At 42.5% G+C, this 22846-nt stretch overlaps 1 protein-coding gene across 4 annotated transcripts in view; it reads right to left on the bottom strand.

Moving 5' to 3' along the window:
- Positions 1-22846, bottom strand: part of LOC143277735 (interleukin enhancer-binding factor 2 homolog) — a 104502-nt gene that overhangs the window by 12189 nt on the left and 69467 nt on the right. For all 4 annotated transcript variants that reach the window (XM_076582636.1, XM_076582634.1, XM_076582633.1 and 1 more), the window contains exons 11-12: positions 18146-18207; positions 7477-7591 (exon numbers count right to left, since the gene is read on the bottom strand). In XM_076582636.1, coding sequence (XP_076438751.1) covers positions 7477-7591; positions 18146-18207 — 177 coding nt within the window. The remainder of the gene's footprint in view (positions 1-7476; positions 7592-18145; positions 18208-22846) is intronic.

The raw sequence follows: 22846 nt of genomic DNA, 5'->3' as shown, positions 1-22846 counted from the left end.
CTGTTTCCATCAGCTTTGTTTCCACCCGTCGATACCACTTCATGGACTTTTTTGACTTGTTTTGACGGGTGTTCTGGTCCAGTCTGTCCACACCATTCATGTTGACGGCGTAGGCAGCCACTGATGGGGGGCAAGTAAACTCAGCGACGGTCCCGTCTTTCTGGCGTCGTCTGGCAGTGGCACCTGAGTTGTCATGAGGTGGGTGTGCTGTGGAAAGGTAGTACACCATTCTGTTGTCTTTCCATGATGTTGCTATCATGTCACCACACTGTCGCCATTCAGAAGTGCCACGGGGAATCCGACGTGTTTCCGCCTTGGTCTTGACCAGATCACTTGGGTAGCCAAGACGGTTGGGTCGCATTGTGCCGCACAGGTACGTCCCCTTGCCCAACAGGTACTTTGCCAGCACAGGTGAGGTGTAAAAATTGTCTGTGAAGACAACGTGACCAAAGTCTTGAACTGGTTTGGTCAGACCAATCACAACACGGGCACTGAGCCCCATCAGTTTGTTCACTTGTTGTCCGTGTTTTCCTGTATACACCTCCATATTGTAGCAGTATGCTGTCTTGGCGTCAGCAAGTACCCACAGCTTGATACCAAACTTCACAGGTTTGTCCCTCATATACTGTTTGAAGCTTAAACGGCCCTTGAATGGTACCATCGCTTCATCAACTGTCACATTTTGGTAAGGAACAAACTCATTTCTGAAACTGTCCCTGACTTTGTCCAGAATGAAACGAAGTTTGTGGAGTTTGTCACTTCGATCAACAGGTGAAGTAGGATCCACAAAATACACGTATCTCCGAATCTGAAAGAATCGGTCACGACTCATCACACTGCCAAACGGAGTACGGAGAAGAAAGTTTTTTGCACTTGTGCTCCAATAGTGTGTGTCTCTGTCAAGTCGCATAATGTCCTTCATTATCAGCAGCCCATAATATACCTTCATTTCTTCCAGTGTAATGGGTTTCCACTCACCTTTGTTTTTTTCTGGCTCCTCAGTCCGTTTCTTTGTGGCATTGTTGTTCGTGAAGTTGACAATAGAACGAAACACTTCATCGGAATAAAACAGCTGAAAGTAATCCAGTGCTGTCATCGATGTATCCAGCACGCGAACAGGTCCTGATCGGCGATTGAACGACGTTCTGGTGCTAGGGTCAGGTGCAACGTAATTACCGCTCACCCACTCAAACCGTGGCCGCGTGTAAAACAAAGGCAGGTTTTCATCATCCAGCTCCTCTCCACTTTCATCACCCGCTATTTGTGCTTCTATTGCAGCAGCTAACTGTGCTCTCTCCTCTTCATTTAGTTGCAACAGATCGAAATCATCATCTGGTAAAGCATTGTAAAATTCATCATCAGAAAACTGGTCTGAATCCTAATTTTCTACACCTTCCATCTTCCGTGTTCGTGTGTTCACTCAGAAATGCCACGTCTGCAGTTGCACACTGGCAGGAATGAAGCAGTGGCCACTTTCCCACGGCCCAGGGAGGGAGAGGGGGGTGTCTGGCATCCATTCCATTCATAAACACTGCCCCACAAGTGCCCCGGTCAAGGATAGATGACGCGCGCTGATGACGCGACTCGCGCGAAGTTCAAAGCGCTTACCGCGAGAACCGATTTTCCGGGCGGCAGGAAGGAAAGGAGGAATTTTCTGCTGCACGGTTTACCGGCCTCCAGGAATGAAGGGTATGATTCTAGCAAACCGGAAAACCGTGCTGCCGGAATGAAAGAGTTAATGTTCTAAACATACTTTTGCAGGAATTTTTTTTTTTAAGAAAGAAGAAGAAATACACAATAATTTAACATCAAAGAAGACAAATCAATCATCTAAATCTGTGATTTTTGTCCAGTTTACTCAAAAATGCAACTGTGTTGACCCTAGCAATAAAGCAAAAGCAAAGGAAAGTTCACACATGTGACACACCAGCAGAAAACTGTTTGGAAACTGCTGAGTCACAGGCACAAGATTGACCAAATTAGGTGAATCAACTGATTTCAAACTCAACAGTTGACGGGTGCAATAGCCAAGTGGTTAAAGCGCTGGACTTTCAAACTGAGGGTCCCAGGTTCGAATCATCGTGACGGTGGCTGGTGGGTAAAGGGTGGAGATTTTTACGATTTCCCAGGTCAACATATGTGCAGACCTGCAAGTGCCTGAACCCCCGTCATGTATATACGCAAGCAGAAGATCAAATATGCACATTAAAGATCCTGTAATCCATGTCAGCGTTCAGTGGGTTATGGAAACAAGAATATACCCAGCATGCACACCCTGAAAGCGGAGTATGGCTGCCTACATGGTGAGGTAAAGACGGTCAAATACGTAAAAGACCACTCGTGTACATGCGAGTGAATGTGGGAGTTGCAGCCCACAAACCAGAAAAAGAAAAGAAGAAAAACTCAACAGCTGATTGAAAACTGCTGAAAATAGTAACAATATCATCACATGGTTTGATGTGACCAACCAACAACTGCCATCTGCAAGACATAAATCTCACAATCTTCTCTAAAACAATGGTCAGCATGTAAACAAAGCCACTTGATTCAAGTACCAGTGGCAGAATTCACTGGATTTACATCTTTTTCTGACCATTATACTCTTTATCATCAATCATGATGCCTCAAGCAGGGAAGACGAGAAAGTCTCAGCAACCTGCCTACGCTTGTAGCATGAAGAAGAATGTGATCAAATCTGGTGAAATGGAGAAACCTGAACACTTTCCTGCTGTGACATGTGCATTGCCAATGTGTACTGGCTCAAGGCAAAATTGTAATGATCAGCAAAACTGTGCATTAACTCATGTATTTCAGATCTCGAGACTCATATGTAATGTGCTATGTCCTGACTGCGGAGAAACTGTGTTGTCATTGACTGTTAGAAACGAAAGATGGTTTTCACTTCAAAACTGTAACTTAAGTGCTCTGTCTGTGAATATGAAAATTGAGTTTTTCTCATCCTGCCTTGACAACAGAGACCAAAAAAAAGTACCTCTTGAAATAAAAATCTAATGGTTATATTTCACCACAAGTTTTTTTCAAAAGACACACCGATCCGAAATTCTTTGGATCAGTTGACCAGTTATTGCGCAGCCAGCAACACATCTGAGTATGACCAGAATGTCACAAGTGAGTCTTTTTTTTCCCCCATCTGTCAGAGTGTGTGTTTATGATAGTGTGTGAGTGTGTGTGTGCGTGCGTGCGTGTGCACGTGCGTGCGTGTGTGTGTGTGTGTGCGTGTGTGCCACTGATGTCATATTTATTCATATGTGTGAGGATGTATCTTTTCATTGAGAATGATATTGTACAAGTATGCATGTGTGGGCGCTGTAAGTGTGTACACCCCTATATGTGTACCAAGACATCTTTCATGGGCATGCGCAGGTTACGAGACAGTGTGCTCAGAGTTGTGTGTACCTTCAGTGAAGGAGCTATTAACAGAGATGTAAAGCATCATAAACAAACACTTTGTGGATGTTTCTCACATCACACTACAACTCCCAACCAAGAGAGACCAATGACAGATGAGCCAGGCTGCTGCTGTCAACACTGCTGAGGCACTTGAGCGTTGCAGGAACTATGCTGTACAATGTCGCCGCAGTGCCCGCCAAGGAGGGATGGTGGTGTGCATGGTACTGGTGCTCATTGATCTTGAAGTAGGTGTGGACATTATTAGCATTCTGCTGATTCTATAAATTAATCAAGCAATAAGAAGGAAACAGGACTCAGTATAATAATATAGTTGGTATACTAACTGATGCATAGACAAGAAATTGTGGATGGGATATTGATTATGACATATATTTGCCAATTTGGCCTATTGAATGATGTACACTAATAATGGGATGCTAAATCACAGCTCAGCAATTGTGTGTTTTGATGAGGTACGATGCATGTTTGTTTTTCATTCCTCTCTCTCTTTTCCTTGATATAAAAACAACAGGTGAAATACTTTAAACTATCAAAACTGGGCGTGTCATTTGTTTATAAATATATTAAATAGATCTCAAACTTTCTTCAGAAGAATTTCTTAAAATCTGATTTGTGAGTTATGACCATCAAAACCTCCTCAGTTACAAAAACAAAACAAAACAAAAAAATCTGCTTAAATTTTCATTTAAATACTTTAAACTTTCACAGAAAATCACACACTGCTTCCACACAAGAACACCCTTATAAGCCCACGATTTCTCGCAATCCCACGATTTCTCTCAAAGGGATGCCCCCCACAACTTCTCTCAATCCCATGATTTCTCTCAAAGGGACGCCCCCCCCCATAATTTCGTGGGATTGCAAGAAAGTGTGGCTGCTCCCCTCCCACATTTTCTCTCAATTGCAAGAAATCTTGAGGGGCACCCCCATGCTTTTACACATCATAAGAAAGTGTGGAAAGTACCCCTTATTTTCATAAAAAATATTCCATTTATCATCAGAGTTGATTTCCTGTCTTTTCCCAATGCAAATCTTAGAGAAAAATGACAGAGAGAGAAAAGGAAAAGAGAAAGAGGGGGGCGACAACAACTATGATCATACTCACAGTGGCGTTAGCGAAAACATCAACAGTAATGACATTGAAACTGACATCTATACATTGCATTTCACATAAGATGGATCACTGCAATGCACTGACCTCAAATTCAACATTGGAATCAGTAGCAAACAACGAAATTAAACTCAGTTTCAGTTTCAGTAGCTCAAGGAGGCATCACTGCGTTCGGACAAATCCATATACGCTACACCACATCTGCCAAGCAGATGCCTGACCAGCAGCGTAACCCAACGCGCTTAGTCAGGCCTTGAGGAAAAAAAAAAAGAAAAAAAAAAGGTGAATCAATGATAGATAAGCTTACACAAATAAATAAATAAATAATAAATAATAACTATAATGTAAAAAAAAAAAAAAAAAAAAAAAAGCAAATAGATGTAAAACATTAAGACACACATTCACATATACACCCACACATGCATAACAGATATGCACCGAACACGCAGTTTCACAGATATGAAAGCACAGTCAAATACATTAAACTCAGACATATAATATATCAAGACTTGAACCGAATCTTACCAGAGAGATGTTGGGAATAACATCAAAATGATTAAACCGTCTACAAAAATGTGACACAAAAAAGTATTTCACAATGCTTTACCCTCACGTAGGGAGCATGAAAACAGGACCAAACAGTTTTCATCTTTGTTGTGATGCAACCTTTTCTGTCACATTTATATAGAATATAAAATATTTATAGAATTTATACAGAATATTTCATGCTTGTTCACCTCTTTGTGTTAGCATCCTTTGCATGCAAGGCTGCACTGAAAATACATTCGAAGTTTAACAGAAGACACTCAGAACACGAAATATATGTTTAAAACAGAGTGAAAGAGGAAAAACAAATCAACCAGCCAAGTAAAAAGACAAAAGGAAACACACACACACACACACACACACACTCTCACACACTCACTCACTCTCACAGTCACGCTAACACAGACATACAAGCACACATATTTTTTAAACCAGCACTGTGCCATCACCTTCACCACCTTCACGCGCGTCACCATCATAATCATGATTGCCATTGTTCCCCTCTTTCTCTTTTCCCTCTCTCAGTTTTCTCAAAGATTTGTGTTGGTAAAAGACAAGAGACCAACTCCAATGACAAAAGAAATGTTTTTGATAAAAAAATAAGGGGGACTTCCCATGGTTTCTCACACATTTTCTCATGTTGAGAGGAAATGTGGGAGGGGAACAACAACACTTTCGTGCAATCCCATGATTTCTCTCAAAGTGAGGCAAATCGTTGGATTGCGAGAAACTGTGGGCTAACAACCCTTGAGCAATTTTAGAAAGCTTTTTTGTAACTTTTCTAAGCAAACAGAATCAAAGTATTTCCAACAGTTTTGAAGTTTTGTCCTTTTGAAATTTTTTGTCGGCTATTTTGAATGGTTTCCATAGCATCGGCAAGTCAGATTACAAAACCAAGAATATTATTGTGCTTCCAAAGACACACATGATGCATTCTGACTATCACAATATATCAAAACAAACAATATTTTTTTAACAATATTAGAATGTGATAGTGAGAGAGAACATGGTTCACGCATGAACTGATAGCCAAATATCCCAACTGAAACTGGCAATGTGTCAGTCATTAATTTCACTGAAAATTGTGCATTATAAAAATTGGCATTGTGTTTGATCTTTCTATTTGCACTAGTTCCATGGATTGTTTTCTCTTTTCTTTACCGAAAAGATGACGATGATGATGATGATGATGCATACTTATACAGTGCCTATTATTGGTCAGAGACCATGTTTTAAGTGCTTTACAAACACTGAGTCTGTTGCACAACAGGCTGCCTGCCTGGATAAAGCCGAATGACAGCTGCCTTTGGGCACTCATCATTCATTTCCTGTGTCATTCAGTCAGATTTCAGTCATGCGTACACACACATTCACACAGACATGTAACTTTTTACATGTATGACCATTTTTTTGTTACCATGCCAATGTAGGCAACCATACTGTTTCCAGGGGTATGCATGCTGGGTTGTGCATGCTGGGTATATTCTTTCCATAACCCACTGAACACTGACATGGATTACAGGATTTTTAACAAGCGAACTTGATCTTCTGCATGCAAAGGGGGTTCTGCACTAGCAGGTCTGCAAATATGCTGACCTGGGAGATGGGAAAAATCTCCACCCTTACCCCATCAAACTCAGGGATCAAACTCAGGAAACTCAATGTTAGGTTTGGGTAGGGTCCCCCCACCTCCCCACTACCACCACCAAGGGAAAATATAGCATCCCACATAGCAGCAAACAAAATAAGCATGTCGATTGTGACTGCTCATGCTGAAGAAGTGTTTGAAGATGTGGCAGACCAGACAAATTTATTTTGAAACACCATACCATAAATATATACGTACAAATGCCTTTTATAACTTTATTATGTGCAGAATGTGTGAAAAATAACTCAGTGCAACAAAAGAAGATGATTTTAATATATATTTTTAAACAATATCTATAATTACCTACTAACATAAACTACAAGACTTGTTTCCTTGACATGGGATTTCACAGGTGATTAGTGCTGGGTGAAGTTGCCTGCCATGAATTCCCATTTCCGATGAATGGTCTCAGATGACACATCTAGACTGGACTTTCCCAAGAATTGGATGCCTGGACAACACAGCATGTGCTGTGATCCCTGTGGACTGCCAGCACTGAGACTGTGACAGAAAACGGGGCAGTGTAGCTGAAGTGGGGGACTGGAGAAGGGTGTCTGTGTGTGCTTGTGGTGGAACTCAGGATGAACAGCATGGGTTTATGCCACAGAAAGAAACAGCAGAAAATGGGACAACCAGAAAAAACCCCAAAAAACAAAACAACAACAAAAAAACGAGGAAAAGAAAAAAGAGAGAAAAAGATTCCAATACAGTGTGGAGAGAGCTATGTGTGTACCCTGACCTGTTGCTCAAGGGTCATGACAACATGGACCCGCACAGTGCCCTGCTCACAGGGGTCGGCAATGCCCACAGAGCCTGGCAAGAACAGTCCTGCTGACAGTAACTGTAGAGATCGCCTGCACACACAGTCCACACACAGACTATACACATCTCTCAAATGTTCTAATTCAATATCAGTGCTAGCAATGCTTCTTTATGTGAAAACATATGCTTTAACTGAAATTATATGCTTTCAACTGAATTTCTGCTTATAAATTGCAATGACATCTCTTTTATTGGTGTCATGTTCCAGATTTATTGCACAAAACAGTAGCAGTGTTACCATCATACTACTGATCACCTTACAGAAAGAAAGATATAGAGAGAGAGTAGGCGTAAGTAAAACATAAAAGGTAGAACACGATCCTTTGCAAATCAAACAAATATTGTTATCATTTCAAAACCAACACTGAGCAAATTTCTTTAAAACAGAACAGTCTCTCTTGACTTTCCAAAATACTGCCGAGGACTGAGCAACATGCTAGAAACCATGTTCACTGTATCAGAAATCTTTTCCCACCCCTCTTGTGGCAAATTGGTGAGTGAGTGAGTGAGTGAGTGTGCGTGCGCGCATGCGTGCGTTGTGTGTGTGTGTGTGTGTGTGAGTAATGTGGGAAATGAGGAATGTAGATGTGTGTGTGTGTGTGTCACTGTGTGTAACCAGTCCAAAAAATAATGCATAAAAATGTGTTTCAGTTTTGTGGACCGTAACCATCTGGGTAAGTAGTTTAAAAAAATTCTATAGCTGCACCTGGAAAGTTTTAACACTGAAAAAGTACACCTATTTTGCAGATGAAGCATCTGTCAGGGAATGATAAGCATTTTTTCAGGGCCTTTGTATGTTCACCTGTTTAATCCGGGTAATGAGTTACTTACATTAGAGACATAACATTCTGGGTTGCGAGCAAGCAGTGTATCTCTTAGTAAGGTAAATTTTAGTTTTGAATAATCAGTAATATGGAAAGTTATATTGTTAGATGTAAAATGTATTCACAAAACTGCCCCTTCCTATATCTGTGGCTGCCTTCACCTCTACACTCCATCTCGCTCACTACGATCGGCTTTGGATCCACTCTGTTTACGCATTCCCAGATTCAAACACTCAACAGTTGGCCGCCGTTCTTTCTCTGTCTCTGGACCTTGCAATTGGAATGAACTTCCTCTTTCGCTTCGTCAAGTCTCCACTCTCAGCTCTTTCAAGTCTGGCCTTAAAACCCACCTCTTACCAAAATAGCCTCCCTTGCCTGCCCTTCCTTTAGTTTCTACAGTTTTAGAGTAATGCATGCGTGTGAATGACTGGTGCGAAAGCGCTTTGATTTGTCTCTGCACAAGATTCAGTGCTATATAAATACCATTATCATCATTATTATTATTATTCTTATTATTAAAATGATAAGAACAAAGATCGCCGTTCATCAGAAATTAAAATATATCTATGCATGATCTATGCAATTCATAATTATTGTATTACATTTCTAATTTTTGTCACAACAGATTTCTCTGTGTGAAATTCAGGCTGCTCTCCCCATGGAGAGCATGTTGCTATACTGAGAGTATCACCCTTTTTTCTTTCTTTTTTTTTCTTCCTGCATGGAAATTTTTTTTGTATTCGTTTTCCTATCGAAATAGATTTTTATATAGAATTTTGCCAGGGACAACCATTTTGTTGCCATGGGTTCTTTTACGTGTCCTAAGTGCATGCTGCACACAGGACCTCGGTTTATCATCTCATCTGAATGACTAGTGTCCTGACCACCACTCAAGGTCTAGTGGAGGGGGAGAAAATACTGGCGACTGTGCCATGATTCGAACCAGTGTGCTCAGGTTCTCTCGCTTCCTAGGCAGACGCATTACCTCTAGGCCATCACTCCACTCTATTGTTTCCGAGTTTCATAAATAGGAACAAGCCATGACACAGCCAAAAAATATCAACATGAGTATAGTTGGTGGCAAAGCATTTATATGTAATGTGTTGTATAACTCGGTCAGGTCAGGGGCATAGCCCTTGCTACTGGTACCATGTAACCCAGTACTACCTGCCACATGTGAAGTCTCCCAATGACGGACCAGGCAGAGGAGGAAACCTTTCCCAACGGCTGTGAAGGCGGAAGAGGATGACCAAAGGGCAGGGGGAGCTCTTATCCTTGGCTGGAAGTCCTCCAAGGAGACGGAGCTCCAAAGAAAAAACCTGCACCTGGCGAGGCCGTCCTACACGTGGCAGTATCTGCACCTGTGGGACTGTGAGCGTCGGTAGGCGAGAGAGTGGGGAAGGGACTGTACAACTCCTCCTCACTAAAAAAAAAAGTCACCTGTGCTGGTCAGGCAACCAGGCTAATGTCGGAACAACGAGCTAGCCCTTCAACACCCAGCCTTCCCAAGCCCTGTGGCGATGGAGAAGTGGTATCGGGGAAAGGCAGAGGATGCTGCTGGCAGTTCCTAGTCACGACTGCACGCAGGTGGCTGTGGGGTGATGGTAGTCCGCCGTAGACTGGGGCAGATGTGGCGGCCGTATCCTCCCACAGTGTCAGAGCAGCCCTTTTTAGGGACAGCACTGCTCTCCCCACATGGGGAAGGGGAAATAAAAGGATCCCTAAACAAAGCCTACCTCACCTAGTACCTAGTAGGAAACCGCACCTACTTGGACATCCAACAATAGCGGTCGAAAACAACAGAAGAAAAGAACCAGGAGTCATGCCCTGACTCTGGGTGCCTGGAATGTTTGCACCCTACTAGACAGAGACGACAGATCAGAAAGATGCACAGCACTCATTGCTAGAATGCTTGATCGCTACCAGGTGGATATAGCAGCCCTGAGCGAAACCAGGTATGCGGGTGAAACCCAGCTGGAGGAAGTTGGAGGGGGCTACACCTTCTACTGCATTGGGAAGCCAGATGGCACCCCAAGAACCTCAGGCGTGGGCTTTGCCATACGAACCAAACTTGCACAACAACTTCACAGCCTTCCACGTGGGATAAACGATAGGCTGATGACCCTGCGTCTGAAGCTGTCCAAGGATCGCTTCTCCACAGTCACTAGCTGCTATGCCCTGACGATGACCAACCCTGATGACATCAAAGAAGCTTTCTACAAGGAGCTCAGCTGCACCATTTCAGCGGTAGACAGAAAGGACAGGCTGATCATCTTTGGGGATTTCAATGCCTGCGTCAGCGTAGACTTCTCCTCGTGGCCAAAAGTCCTAGGACAGCACAGCACTGGCAAGTGCAACTCCAACGGACTGCTTTTGCTCTCGCTCTGCGCGCAGCATGGACTGACCATCACCAACACCCTCTTCCAACAAGCAGACAAGTACAAGAACACATGGATGCACCCCCGCTCCAAGCAATGGCACATGCTGGACTATGTGATTGTCCAGCAGAGGGACAGAGGTGATGTTTCCATTATACGCTGCATGAGAGGAGCAGTCTGTTGGTCGGACCATCGCCTGGTACGCAGCAAGATGAACATCAGACTTGCACGCAAGCTCCAACCAACCAGGCAGAAAACCCCAAGGAAGCTGAACATCCACCGCCTCCCTATCACCAAGGATGTGCTGCAGCAGCAAATCCAATCAGCTCTCCAAGAAATTCCTGCATCTACTGATGTAGAAGAGTTATGGAGCACCTTTAGAGATGCTGTGTACACATCAGCAGCTGACACACTCGGCTTTATACAGAGGAGCCACAAAGACTGGTTTGACGAGAACGACTCTGGAATCTCCAAGCTCCTGAACACGGCATCAGGATCACATTTCCGATAAAGACTGCCAGAGGAAGGAGAACCAGTTCTTGCAAACCAAACAACTCCTACAGAAGAGGCTGCTTGAGATGAAGAACACCTGGTGGGAGAGTGAGTCCGAAGAGCTTCAGTCCGCTGCTGATGCTCATGACATGAAGACCTTCCATGATGGTCTCTGAGCTGTGTATGGGCCGAGTCACAGGATCAACCCCTGTCTGAGTCTTGGACCAGACCACCCTCCTGACAGACAAGAAAGACATCCTTGCTTGCTGGGCAGAGCACTTCAACACCCTCCTCAACAGGGACTTGTCTGTATCTGATGAGGCAACTGCAGCTCTCCCACAGCTACCAGTCAATGACTCGCTAGCTGCCCTTCCCACCAAGGCCAAGACCCAGAAGGCCCTGAAGCTGACAACATCAGGAAAAGCACCAGGAGCGGATGGAATCCAGGCTGACATCTACAAGTATGGAGGCGAGGTGCTGACAGACAAGCTGACTGCCCTGTTCCAGTCTATCTGGGAGAGAGGGGAGGTCCCCCATAACATCCTGCGATAACCACCATGGAATCTCTCTCCTCTGCATCACAGGCAAGATCTTCACCCGCATCATACTGAACAGACTGGTTGACCATGTCTCCAACTCAGTCATCCCTGAAGCACAGTGCAGCTTCCACTCAGGCAGGGAACATGTGACATGGTGTTTGCCGTACACCAGATGCAAGAGAAGTGCCGTGAGCAGAACAAGGAGCTCCACATGGTCTTTGTAGACCTGACTAAGGCCTTCGACACGGTGAACTGCCGTGGTCTGTGGAAGATCCTCCTAAAGTTTGGCTGCCCAGAGAGCCTAATCCAACTGATTGCGTCATTCCACAATGGCATGCAGGCGTGAGTACAGGAAAATACTGACATGTCAGATCCGTTCCCTGTGGTAAATGGAGTGAAGCAGGGCTGCGTCCTGGTACCCACACTGTTCTCCATTCTCTTCTCTGCCATGCTGATTGACGCCTTCCAAGACTGTGACTGGGGCATCTACATTCAGTTTCGCACAGATGGCAAACTTTTCAACTTGCGGCGACTCCATGCCAGGTCCAGAGTGTTTGAGGCACTGTTGAGAGAGTTCCTCTTCACTGATGACTACGTGCTTGCTGCACACACCCATGAGGACATGCAGTTCATTATGGACAGGTTCTCAACCTCCTGCAGGAGGACTCACCATCAGCCTCAGCAAGACTGAGTCCATGTACCAACCAGCTAGCTCACAGAACGCCAATGCCTCCCCCCCACCTGCAGTCAAGATCGATGACACAGAGATCAAGTCAGTTGACAAGTTTTGCTACCTAGGCAGCACCCTATGCAGCAACGGAGCCCTTGATGCAGAAGTGACGCTGCGCATCGCCAAGGCCAGCTCCGCCTTTGGCAGACTCAACAACAGGCTGTGGAACAACAAAGGCATCAGGCTCAGCACCAAAACCAAAACCTACAGAGCTTTTGTGCTGACCACCTTGTTGTACTGCTGTGAAACATGGACAACATATCACCGTCACATTCAACAACTTGAGTAGTTTCACCAGACATGCCTATGAAAGATCCTAGGCATAAAGTGGCAAGACAGGGTCTCCAACCTCCAGGTCCTAGAGAGGAGCGGCCTGCCCAGCATCAAAAGCCTGCTGATCCAATGTTGTCCACATGACAGACAGCAGGATCCTGAAGATGCTCTTGTATGGCCAGCTGAAGGAAGGCCACCATGAACTTGGAAGATCCTGCAAGCGCTTCAAGGATACCCTGAAGACAAACCTCAAAGCCTGTGACACAGACATTGCTTCCTGGGAAACTGATGCCCTTGACTTCTCTCGCTGGAGGATGCTGTGCTCTAGTGGCATAAAGACGTTTGAAAACAAGAGAACGCTGGCCATTAAGAAGCGTGAGTGAAGGAAGCAGGGCTCAACTTCTGGAGAAAGTGTGTGTTTGTGTGTTTGTGCGTGTGTATGTGTGCATGCGCTCGCACACTCAATTTAGCTCTGTGTAAGTGTGTACGTACATATGTGTGCGCGCATGTGCTTGTGTGTGTGTGTGAGAAAGTATGTACAATGGAGTATTCTTTCTTATGCAACTCTGTGATAAGTGTGTGCGTGTGGGCTGGGGGTGGTGGTGGGCAGGTTTCAATTCGACTGTGAGAGTGCACACCAACATGTGTATGTGTCAGAGAGACAGAGTTTATGTGTGTGCATGCATGCATGTGTGTATGTATATTTGTGTGCGTTTATAATTCAACTCTGTGTGAGAGTGAGCACTTACATGTGCATGTGTGTGGCAGACAGAGAGAGACACTTTGACTCATTGACACTGTAATGTCACTGGTCATGAAGTCCTTATGACATGGGTGAATACATCAACATACTTTCTTTCTTTTCTTTTTTCTTTTTTTTTCTTTTTCTTTTTTTTTGCTGCCCTATCATCTGCGCCGTTTCAGTGGCATTACTCCCACCCGCTCATTTGGATTCCCCCATACACGGCCACACCCGGGTTCGTCTGTCGCAGTTCCAGCGTCGGCAGTCCACAGGGAACCATCGATGTTAGGTCGCCTGGAGGCCACACACCAGAGGAGACCCTGCACTGCTGCTGAGTCACTTCGGTGGTGTTCAGTGGTGCCTGTTCTGTTTTAACGTACTTAGGACACCACCTACTAAGCCCCCGACTAACGACAATAATGGCTTAGTCGCGGAGCCAGACTGAGTGAACGTCTCTCCCAGAGTGGAGACCGCCACCACGTCCCTCAAACAACAGCCCCCCATGAACCCGCCGACGCTGACAACATTGACAGGACTCACCCCAAGCACGGAAGTGGAGGGGTATCGAAACTGAGGTCACCATGAGAGCAGGGCATGAAAGGCCATAGACTTTGAGACTATTTTGTTTATATTGATGACGATGAAGGAGGAGGAGGATGACGATGATGATGACGATGTTGCTATGGAAGTCCATTTTGGTTTGGGACTGCGTGACAAGGCTGTACTCTACGCTTCCTGTCATAATGATATCCCGGCGTTAACCAGGCCCAAGAGATACGGACACTTGCAGTGTTGGTCATACTTTCAATTTATAACAAACCATTATCATAAAAAAAATGAAATGGTGAAAGCAAAATTAATAATCAAACAAAACTAAGCTCCTTCTCTGAAGAAAAAAAAAGATACTAACCAACAGGCCACCCAACACATAATAACTCCATTCATTCATCTATCAATGCACCATGCAACATATTCCAACACTGGCTACAGAAGAAAATTGTTAACCAGTAGAGTGCCTACAAAAAGTATTGCCATAGTGCTTATAGGACGTCACTGACGTCCTGCATATGTTCTGATTTTTCCTTCACTGGAGTTTGGTTCAATTCACATAAACAGACTCTGAACACTTAGTCTGATGTGTCTGGATTATAAAAATACTATTTAAATGAACTTACATCAGGTAGAAGACCTCTTTCTACTCAATTTGCTAACTGACCACGTGATACGCGCATGGAAAAGGGGGTTGCATCATGTGCAAACAAATGCATTGAAAACTGTGTCCAGTAAAGCAAATAGTCACAGTCAGCAGATTTACACAATTCTGAAAGCTCTGTGTGATTATGGACAGCCTTCGTGATGGAGAAGGATCTCCCTTGTCTGATGATTGGTTTGAAAATGAAGGTGATTGACAATGACAGTTATGAAACTGACTGCCCATTTTATGGTAATTCAGACCGTCCATCCAATCAGACAGTGTTTTTGAACTACTGGCTATGACTGACAGAATACGTGCAGCCAGTGTTGGAAGAAGAGAAGGAGAGGGCGAGGAGTGATGTAAGAAGATAGGTCAAATGCCAGCCAGAGGTCATCAAGGGGGCGTGGCTTTTGGGAAGAGTGAACTTACATTTCAAAACAGACAGAAGGCAATCAACAACCGCCAATGCCCCACAATTTTCACGAAATGCAGCACTGAACCTGCACTAGCCGTGAAACACATGCTTTTTTGCTTTTAATGCTTTATTTTTTTTTTTTTTTTTACTGAATCAGAGGGATGACTTGTTTAAAGAGGTGGTGAGCCAGATGCACAGCAGACACTTTGATCGGCCCACGTGCAACTTGAAAGGAGTGAACGTCATCAAAGAACTTCACCCTCTCACTCCCAAACGCTCTTTGTTGTCAAAAAGCTTGCCAGTTCAGTTTCTGGGACTGTGACTGACCTTTTACATTGACTTTACTCACTTTTGTCATTGTTGGGACGGACAGTGATTTACTTACATGTCTGCAAGAGCTGTGATTTGTTTTCATAAACTTATAGCCTGTTTTAATTTCTTCAACAGGTATAATCTGACAATAGGCTTGCTATTTCTAGCTGCATTTTGTTTCTTTTCTTTATGGATGTCATGATGTAGAGGTGGAAATAGACTTTTTTGTTGCACAAAAATTATCATCTTGACTTTACATGCCTGAACAGTTACCTACAATCAACCTAATTGGGAAAAAATCCCAGAAGCAGTATCTACACTCATTTTCCTTCACAAAAACGTTTACTTTCTTTCTGTATCGCCCATAGTTTTTGTGCTAAAAATTTTTGTGATTTATTACCCCCAAATCCTCAAAAGTCCCTGGCAAGGGGAGAGCACTTTTTTTTAATCTTTTTTTTTACAAAGTTCTTTGGCACTGAACTGGTTAAACCTATCTGACCACGTAGTTATGCTTGTTGTGCTTTTAGCCTTATCTTCATAGCTTCTGACATAACTTTTGCTAATGAGATTAACACCTCATGATCTTCATCTGTTAACATTCTAAAGACATCCTTTCTTTTTGCAAATTCTTTTTCAAAAACCACACATTTACTTCTCAAATCATCATGATTTTTACAATCAAACATAAAATGAAATTCATTATCAACTGTGGAGTTACACAAAGGACATGGAGAATCTGTGGACTTACCTGGCATAAACCATTTTTTGTTGGCATTAAAGCCAAGAGTTCTTGATCTAAATTGGGCATGCATTTTACGATGCCATTTATTCGTAATAACAGCTAGAATTTTTAAGCTTGAAATATACCTTTAAATGGATGGAACCAGCTGTACTTATCTTTACTTTCCATGTTTAAATGCCAATTTTGTTTAAACATATCATGCTGTCTGGATTTAAATTCTGAAATAAAAGTTTGCTCATACGTGATACCCCACACCTTGACACATCGACACAATTGCAAAACCATTTTCTGATAAAACATTTCTTACACAAGAAGCCCAATTTTCTTTTCCTTTCTCTGTCTGGAAAAACATCATATCACATGCCTGTTTACAAAGTCTACTCTGGGGCAATTTCAACAGCTGAAACCAATACTCAATACACTTTACATATTTTTTCACATACAAAAGATACCTCCCAGTTTCACCATAAAGAACTTTATTTGAGGCATGTACTGCAACACCTAAAAAACGTTTACTGCAAAAGTATGTACTCTCTCCATCTGCTCATTTTTGTATAATCCCGAAATTTCAGCTGAATATGTAAGTATTGGTTCAATTTGGATACCAAACATTCTCCAGAATACACTAACATCGATACAGTTTAACTTTCTCATTGTCTTGAGTATTTCCAATTTCTTACCTTTATGACAAATTTCATCCCATGCCAAGTTAAGGCTTAATTTGGTTGCAACAGTAATCCTAAGTTCCTGTAAGAATCGACAACTTTCAGTTCTACATTATCATAATTCCATTTCTCATAGGTAGATAAGTGACCTCCCTTACAAAAAAATATAACATTTGTTTTATCAATGATCACAGTTAAGCACAAACGATCCGCTTCTTTTAACACATTCAACTAATTTTGAAATCCCCAGATTGTTGCAAACAAAAGATTCACATCACCAGCAAATAACAAGAAAAATATTTTGACAGCATTTGTAATCATTTGAATACCATGTCTACTTTTCCTTGATAACTCAACTGTTAATTCATTAGCACATTAATTACAGATGTTTCTTAATAGTAAATGTAGAGAAGTAAAAATATCAAACATGTATCAAATTACTATCCAAGTTTGTGATGTATATGATACCAGTGATGTTTTTTCTTTCTTTCTTTTTTGTTCTGTCTATGGTGGACAATCATTCAGATTTAAACATCTATAAGATATGGTTGTTGATTTTTGTTTTGGTTGTTCTGTCCATTAAAAAAAATTTTTTTTTTTTTTTTTTACTTATTTAATCAGGGTTCAATTTTTTCACATTTCTTAATTTAAAAAAAAAAATTGTTTATCTATTATGTTATGAAATAGAAACACTCTTGCAAATTAAATGTCACTCTAGTACTCTGCAACAGCTTATTGTGTTAATGGAATATTTCTTCTACAGCGATATGTATGAACTGTGCAAAATACTGATAATGATGATGATGATGATGATTCAATATGAGAAATATAACCTTCAATGCAAGGGACCAATAATAAAAAAAATAAAATTAAAAAAAGTCTTTTGAGATGGTGAGACAGCTATTTAGTCTTTTGTCTTGACTGGCAGCACTTTTTGTGAAAAGTAGTTCAGGAGTGAACTTTATTTTCAAATGAAAAATTGTGACTTGATTGTCACTCCTTACTGAGCTGCGGGCCCATACAGTAGGGGGGGTCTTCTGCCTCTTGTTGGCATCAAAGATCTGGTCCAGGTACTGGTGGTCGTGTTAAGTACTTTTATAGTTCGTGTTGTTGTCAATGTCACTTTTATTGTCACTGTTACTGTCACTGTTTTTGTTACTGTTATTATTACTGTTATAGTTAGTGCTACTGTCATTGTCGCTATTGTTGTCACTGTAACTATTGCTGTTAGTGTTGCAATAGCAGCTGCAGTCAGTGAGCTGACAGAGGAAGGACTAACCTGAAGGCAGCATTGATGGGCATGGGCTGTCTGGAAGGGTGGTTCACCACAGAGAAGTGAGACTGCACACAGTCACTGTGCTGTCACTACACCTTTCTCTTTCATCACTCACATCACACACACCACTTACATCATTCACACTCACATCATGTACACAGAAGTATTCAATCACATCACATACACACACACCACATAATTGACATATGACACACACCACAGTTACATCACTCACATCACAAGCACACACACACACACATCACAGTCATATCATTCACATCACTAATATCTCACACCTCACATCACACACCTCACTCACATCACCAGTTGTGCAAATGACACTATGTTTGTAAAGTGCTTAACGGGTTCAGTGCCTATGTCAGCTGATGTCCTACCAAAAATGTTGCCATACTGCCTATAAAAGTCCACTGATGTCCTGCATCTACTCCAATTTTTCCTTCAACAGAGTTTGTTTCAATGAACACAAACAGAATCTGAACGGTTAGTTTAATGTGTCTGGATTATAAACATACTAATTAAATGAGCATATGTCACATGGAGGACCACCTTCTTCTCAATAATGTTTCACTAACTGGACTTCATTGAGCGCACCTGAAAAGTGGGTTTGTGTCACATGCAAAAATAATGTCAGGAACTTTGTCCAACTAAGACAGTGGTCTAAGTCAATGGATTTGTGACCAAGCGCACTATGCTTGCTCCAACACTATTCACGCACAAGCCAGAGCAGACGACGTTTTCCGTCCTAACCCTTGCACAGAATATGTGACGTCACTCTGCTTACATCATTTTGTCCTGGCCAGACCACCTGCTGACTGCTCGACCAGTGTCGTGTCGCGATACGTCATTGGCTGAGAGCAAACTTGTGTTTCTGTTCCACCGTAATTAATTAATAACTCTTTTGTCGGATCAGTAAACTACTAGTATTATATACTGGCAGAATCGTCTTAATTCCATCTTTAAATCTATTCCATTTATGTTCGCCTACGTGAAACTGATTTAACGCAGTTTGTAATTTTCAGCGACGAGCTCGTTAAAACTGACCCTGTTCAGGTGACTTAAATTAAGATTATAAATTCATCTTAAATAATCAACACTTCATTTTACACTCATTATAAAGTAGGCGTTGAGCTCTTTCTTTTGCAACTTATCCGATGCAAATCGGTTCAGGAATCATTTAGAAATCTGTTACTGAACACCTTGTAACAAGCACAGTTCTCATCAGATTTCTTCAGATTAGTGACGATCTGGTTTGCAGCCCACGTGACTGTCTTTGTAGTTCGCCTAATTTGTATAAATTGGCCGAGCGGGTGATGAGTGGTCACTTCCACACCCGAGCCAGCCGCGGCCAGCACCTGCTCTCTTTGTCTCTTGCTGTGTCGCGGGCAGTGTGTCGGGTGTGTTCTCACAACAGTGACACCTCGCTACGTATGGCTGCACTGTCTTCTTCTTCTTAGTTCTTCTCCTAGTTGTCTTCTTCTCATTATTTCTTCTTCTTAGTCTCCTTCTTTTAGAATATTGTAAATAAACCAACAGAAAACCCCATTTGTGACTGGCCTCTATATGTTCCTGGCCTGTGCGTGGGATCTAGCCTATCCTTTAATTCATTCAATCATATTTAGTTAAGTCTTTTGTGCCGTACCCCCTTCAGTAACCACTCGGTACACGGCTACAGATTTACACAACTCTGCAGATGATTATAATTATGTATGGTAATAACGATGAGAGATGCATCTATCTTGTCTGATGACTGGTTTGAATTTGAAGGTGATGGCTACGACAGTGGTGAAACTGACAGCAATGATCGATGCTTTGTCCAGTCCATCTATCCAATCAGACATCAATTTTGAGCAGGTGATAATGACTGACAGTATGGGTGCAGTACTTTTGCGTAATTTGAGAACAGGGAGAGGAGAGAGAGTGGAGTGGTGTAAGACAATAGGTTGAAGACCTAACAGAAGGCATGGTAAAGTGGGTGTGGCATAACTTCAATGAACTGTCTTTCACAGTGTTCATCTGGCAGGCATTCATTGGCCAACAGCCAATCATCCATGATTTTCATGAAAACCAGGGTTGATAGATGGTGGACGGCAATCTTGTGATTCTATTTTTTCAGGCTTTTTATCACTGATCAATTGACTGACTCCTTTGTAGAGCAGGCAAACTGGATGCACAGCACACACTTCATCAGCTTAATTCCAACCAGATCAGATGTTTACTTCTGTATCTTGTACAGTTTTTGTACTTAATAATAATAATAATGGATACTTATGGATATAGCACACTATCCAGAAATCTGCTCTAGGTGCTTTACAAAAACGCTTTTGTTAACATAAAACATTACATCAATGTTACATACACACACCAAAATGTGACTACACACACACACACACACACACACACACACACACACACAATGCATAATACATTTCAACATACATGTGTATCTGACAGCTACCCTAACACATACGCACACATAGGCAGGCACAAACTTACATAAACACATGCACACACTATACGCATTCATATACAAGCATGTAGTTATGTACACATACATATGTATACACATATAGTCAAGCACAGCTAACACAAAGGAAGTGGACCTGCCGCAACTGAACTTATTGCTGAGGAAAAAGGTGAGTTTTGAGACGAGATTTAAAAGATGTGAGGGAATCAGAATGACGGAGGTTATCAGGGAGCTTGTTCCATGTCTTTGGCGATTGAAAAGAAAATGATCTGTGTCCATAGGTCTTACTTCTGACGTGAGGTATCCTGAGAGGTCGAGTATCAGAGGAAGAACAGAGCTGGTGAGACGGGGTATAGATATGGAGGAGTTCAGAAAGATACTTGGGGCCAGATCCGTTGACTGCAGAAAAGGTCAGAGTGGATAGCTTATAGTCTGTTCGATCAGAAATGGGCAACCAGTGGAGAGACTGAAGGAGAGGAGAAACACGGTCAAATTTAGAAGCTCTGCAAATGAGTCTGACAGCGTTATTCTGAATTCGTTGGAGTCTGTCTAATAGATATTTGGGAAGGCCGTCCAAAAGAGAGTTGCAGTAATCCAATCTTGAGAGAACCAGAGAACATACAAGTGTCTTGGTTGCATCGGTTGAGAGATAGTGGCGGATAGAGCTGATTCTACACAGTTCCAAATAGGCAACTTTACAGATATTCGAAATGTGCTGTTGGTCTAGGACTACACCAAGACTGCGAACAGAAGGAGAAAGTGAAACAGGTGTGCTATTGATCAGAACAGAGTCAGGAAAGGAAGGATGTTGACGAAACTTCTTTGGACAGGTTATCATAAATTCAGTCTTATCATCATTTAGTTGCAGCTTGTTGAGAGTCATCCAGTCCTTTAGGCCAGCAATGCACTCCCATGTTTGAGTCACCATTGCATCAAATTCAGATATGGAAGCCGACTGATAGAGTTGTGTGTCATCAGCAAAGCTCTCATGTGACATCGCATGATGACTGATGACATCCGACACAGAAGCTGCATACAGCACAAACAGAACAGGACCTAGGACGGACCCCTGTGGGACACCATATTTTAAGGCAGATACTCTGGAGTATCTATCATTTACACACACTTTCTGTGTACGATCTGACAGGTTAAGACGTGATCCATGCTAGTGCAGTGTCACAAATACCAAAGGAAGTTTTAAGTCTGTTCAAGAGTGGTCGATAGTGTCAAAAGCTGCTGAAAAGTCTAAGAGAGCGAGAACAGATATCTTATCCTCATCAAATCCCGAAACCAAATCATTCACGATTCTAAGAAGGGCTGTTTCACAACTATGACCACGTATATAAGCTGACTGGTAGGAATTAAGTAAACCATTTTGTTCCAGATGAGCTAAGAGCTGTGACAGTATGATCTTTTCTAGCAGTTTTGATAAAAACGACAGATTTGAGACAGGTCGATAATTTTTCAAACAATTATGATCCAAAGATGGTTTCTTGATGACTGGATGTACAACAGCAGATTTGAAGCTTTCAAGGAAACAACCAGACAGTAAGGAAGAATTGATGACATGAGTAATATGTGGCAGCAGAACATAATACATTCAAACAACAAAGAAGACAGGACAGGGTCAAGCTCACAGGATTTCGGACAAACGCTCAGACACACTTTCTTCACAAAATCTTCAGTAACCGGTTGGAAACAATGTAAAACAGGACCACTGTACACGCGTTCTTTAATGGGTGAAGAACGAGACACAACAGAGTCAAGCTTCTCACGAATGCATGATATTTCACCAGTGAAGAGGTCAGAAAACTTTTGAGGGAGTTCCTGCACCGAAAATGTTGTAGGGAGAGGAGTGTTTTTCATTTTACCTAGTAGACTGTTCGTAGGGTTGAAAAGCTGTTTGGCTGTGGTGCATGCAAGGATTTTAGAAGAGCAGAACTTTGACTTTGCCCCGTCAACAATGTTTGTAACTATTCCTGGCTGTCTGAAAAATGTCCTAACTGACAGTCAGACTAGTGGCATGCCAGTGCCTCTCAGCTCTCCTTCTCTCCTGCTTGGCCTCCAACAGCTCTAGTCCCACGGTGTTGTACCAAGGCGACGGGGGATGACTGGAGATCAGACTTTAAAAAAAAAAGCCTTTGATTCCTCAAAATTCCCTGGCTAGGGGAAAGCACTTATTAGAAATCCCCTGGCATTGAACCAGTTAAAGCCTGATC

The sequence above is a fragment of the Babylonia areolata genome, chromosome 35 (genome assembly GCF_041734735.1).
Source record: "Babylonia areolata isolate BAREFJ2019XMU chromosome 35, ASM4173473v1, whole genome shotgun sequence".
NCBI lineage: Eukaryota > Metazoa > Mollusca > Gastropoda > Neogastropoda > Buccinidae > Babylonia > Babylonia areolata.
Note: the sequence above shows the minus strand (reverse complement) of the source record. Positions and strands in the feature narration are given on the sequence as shown.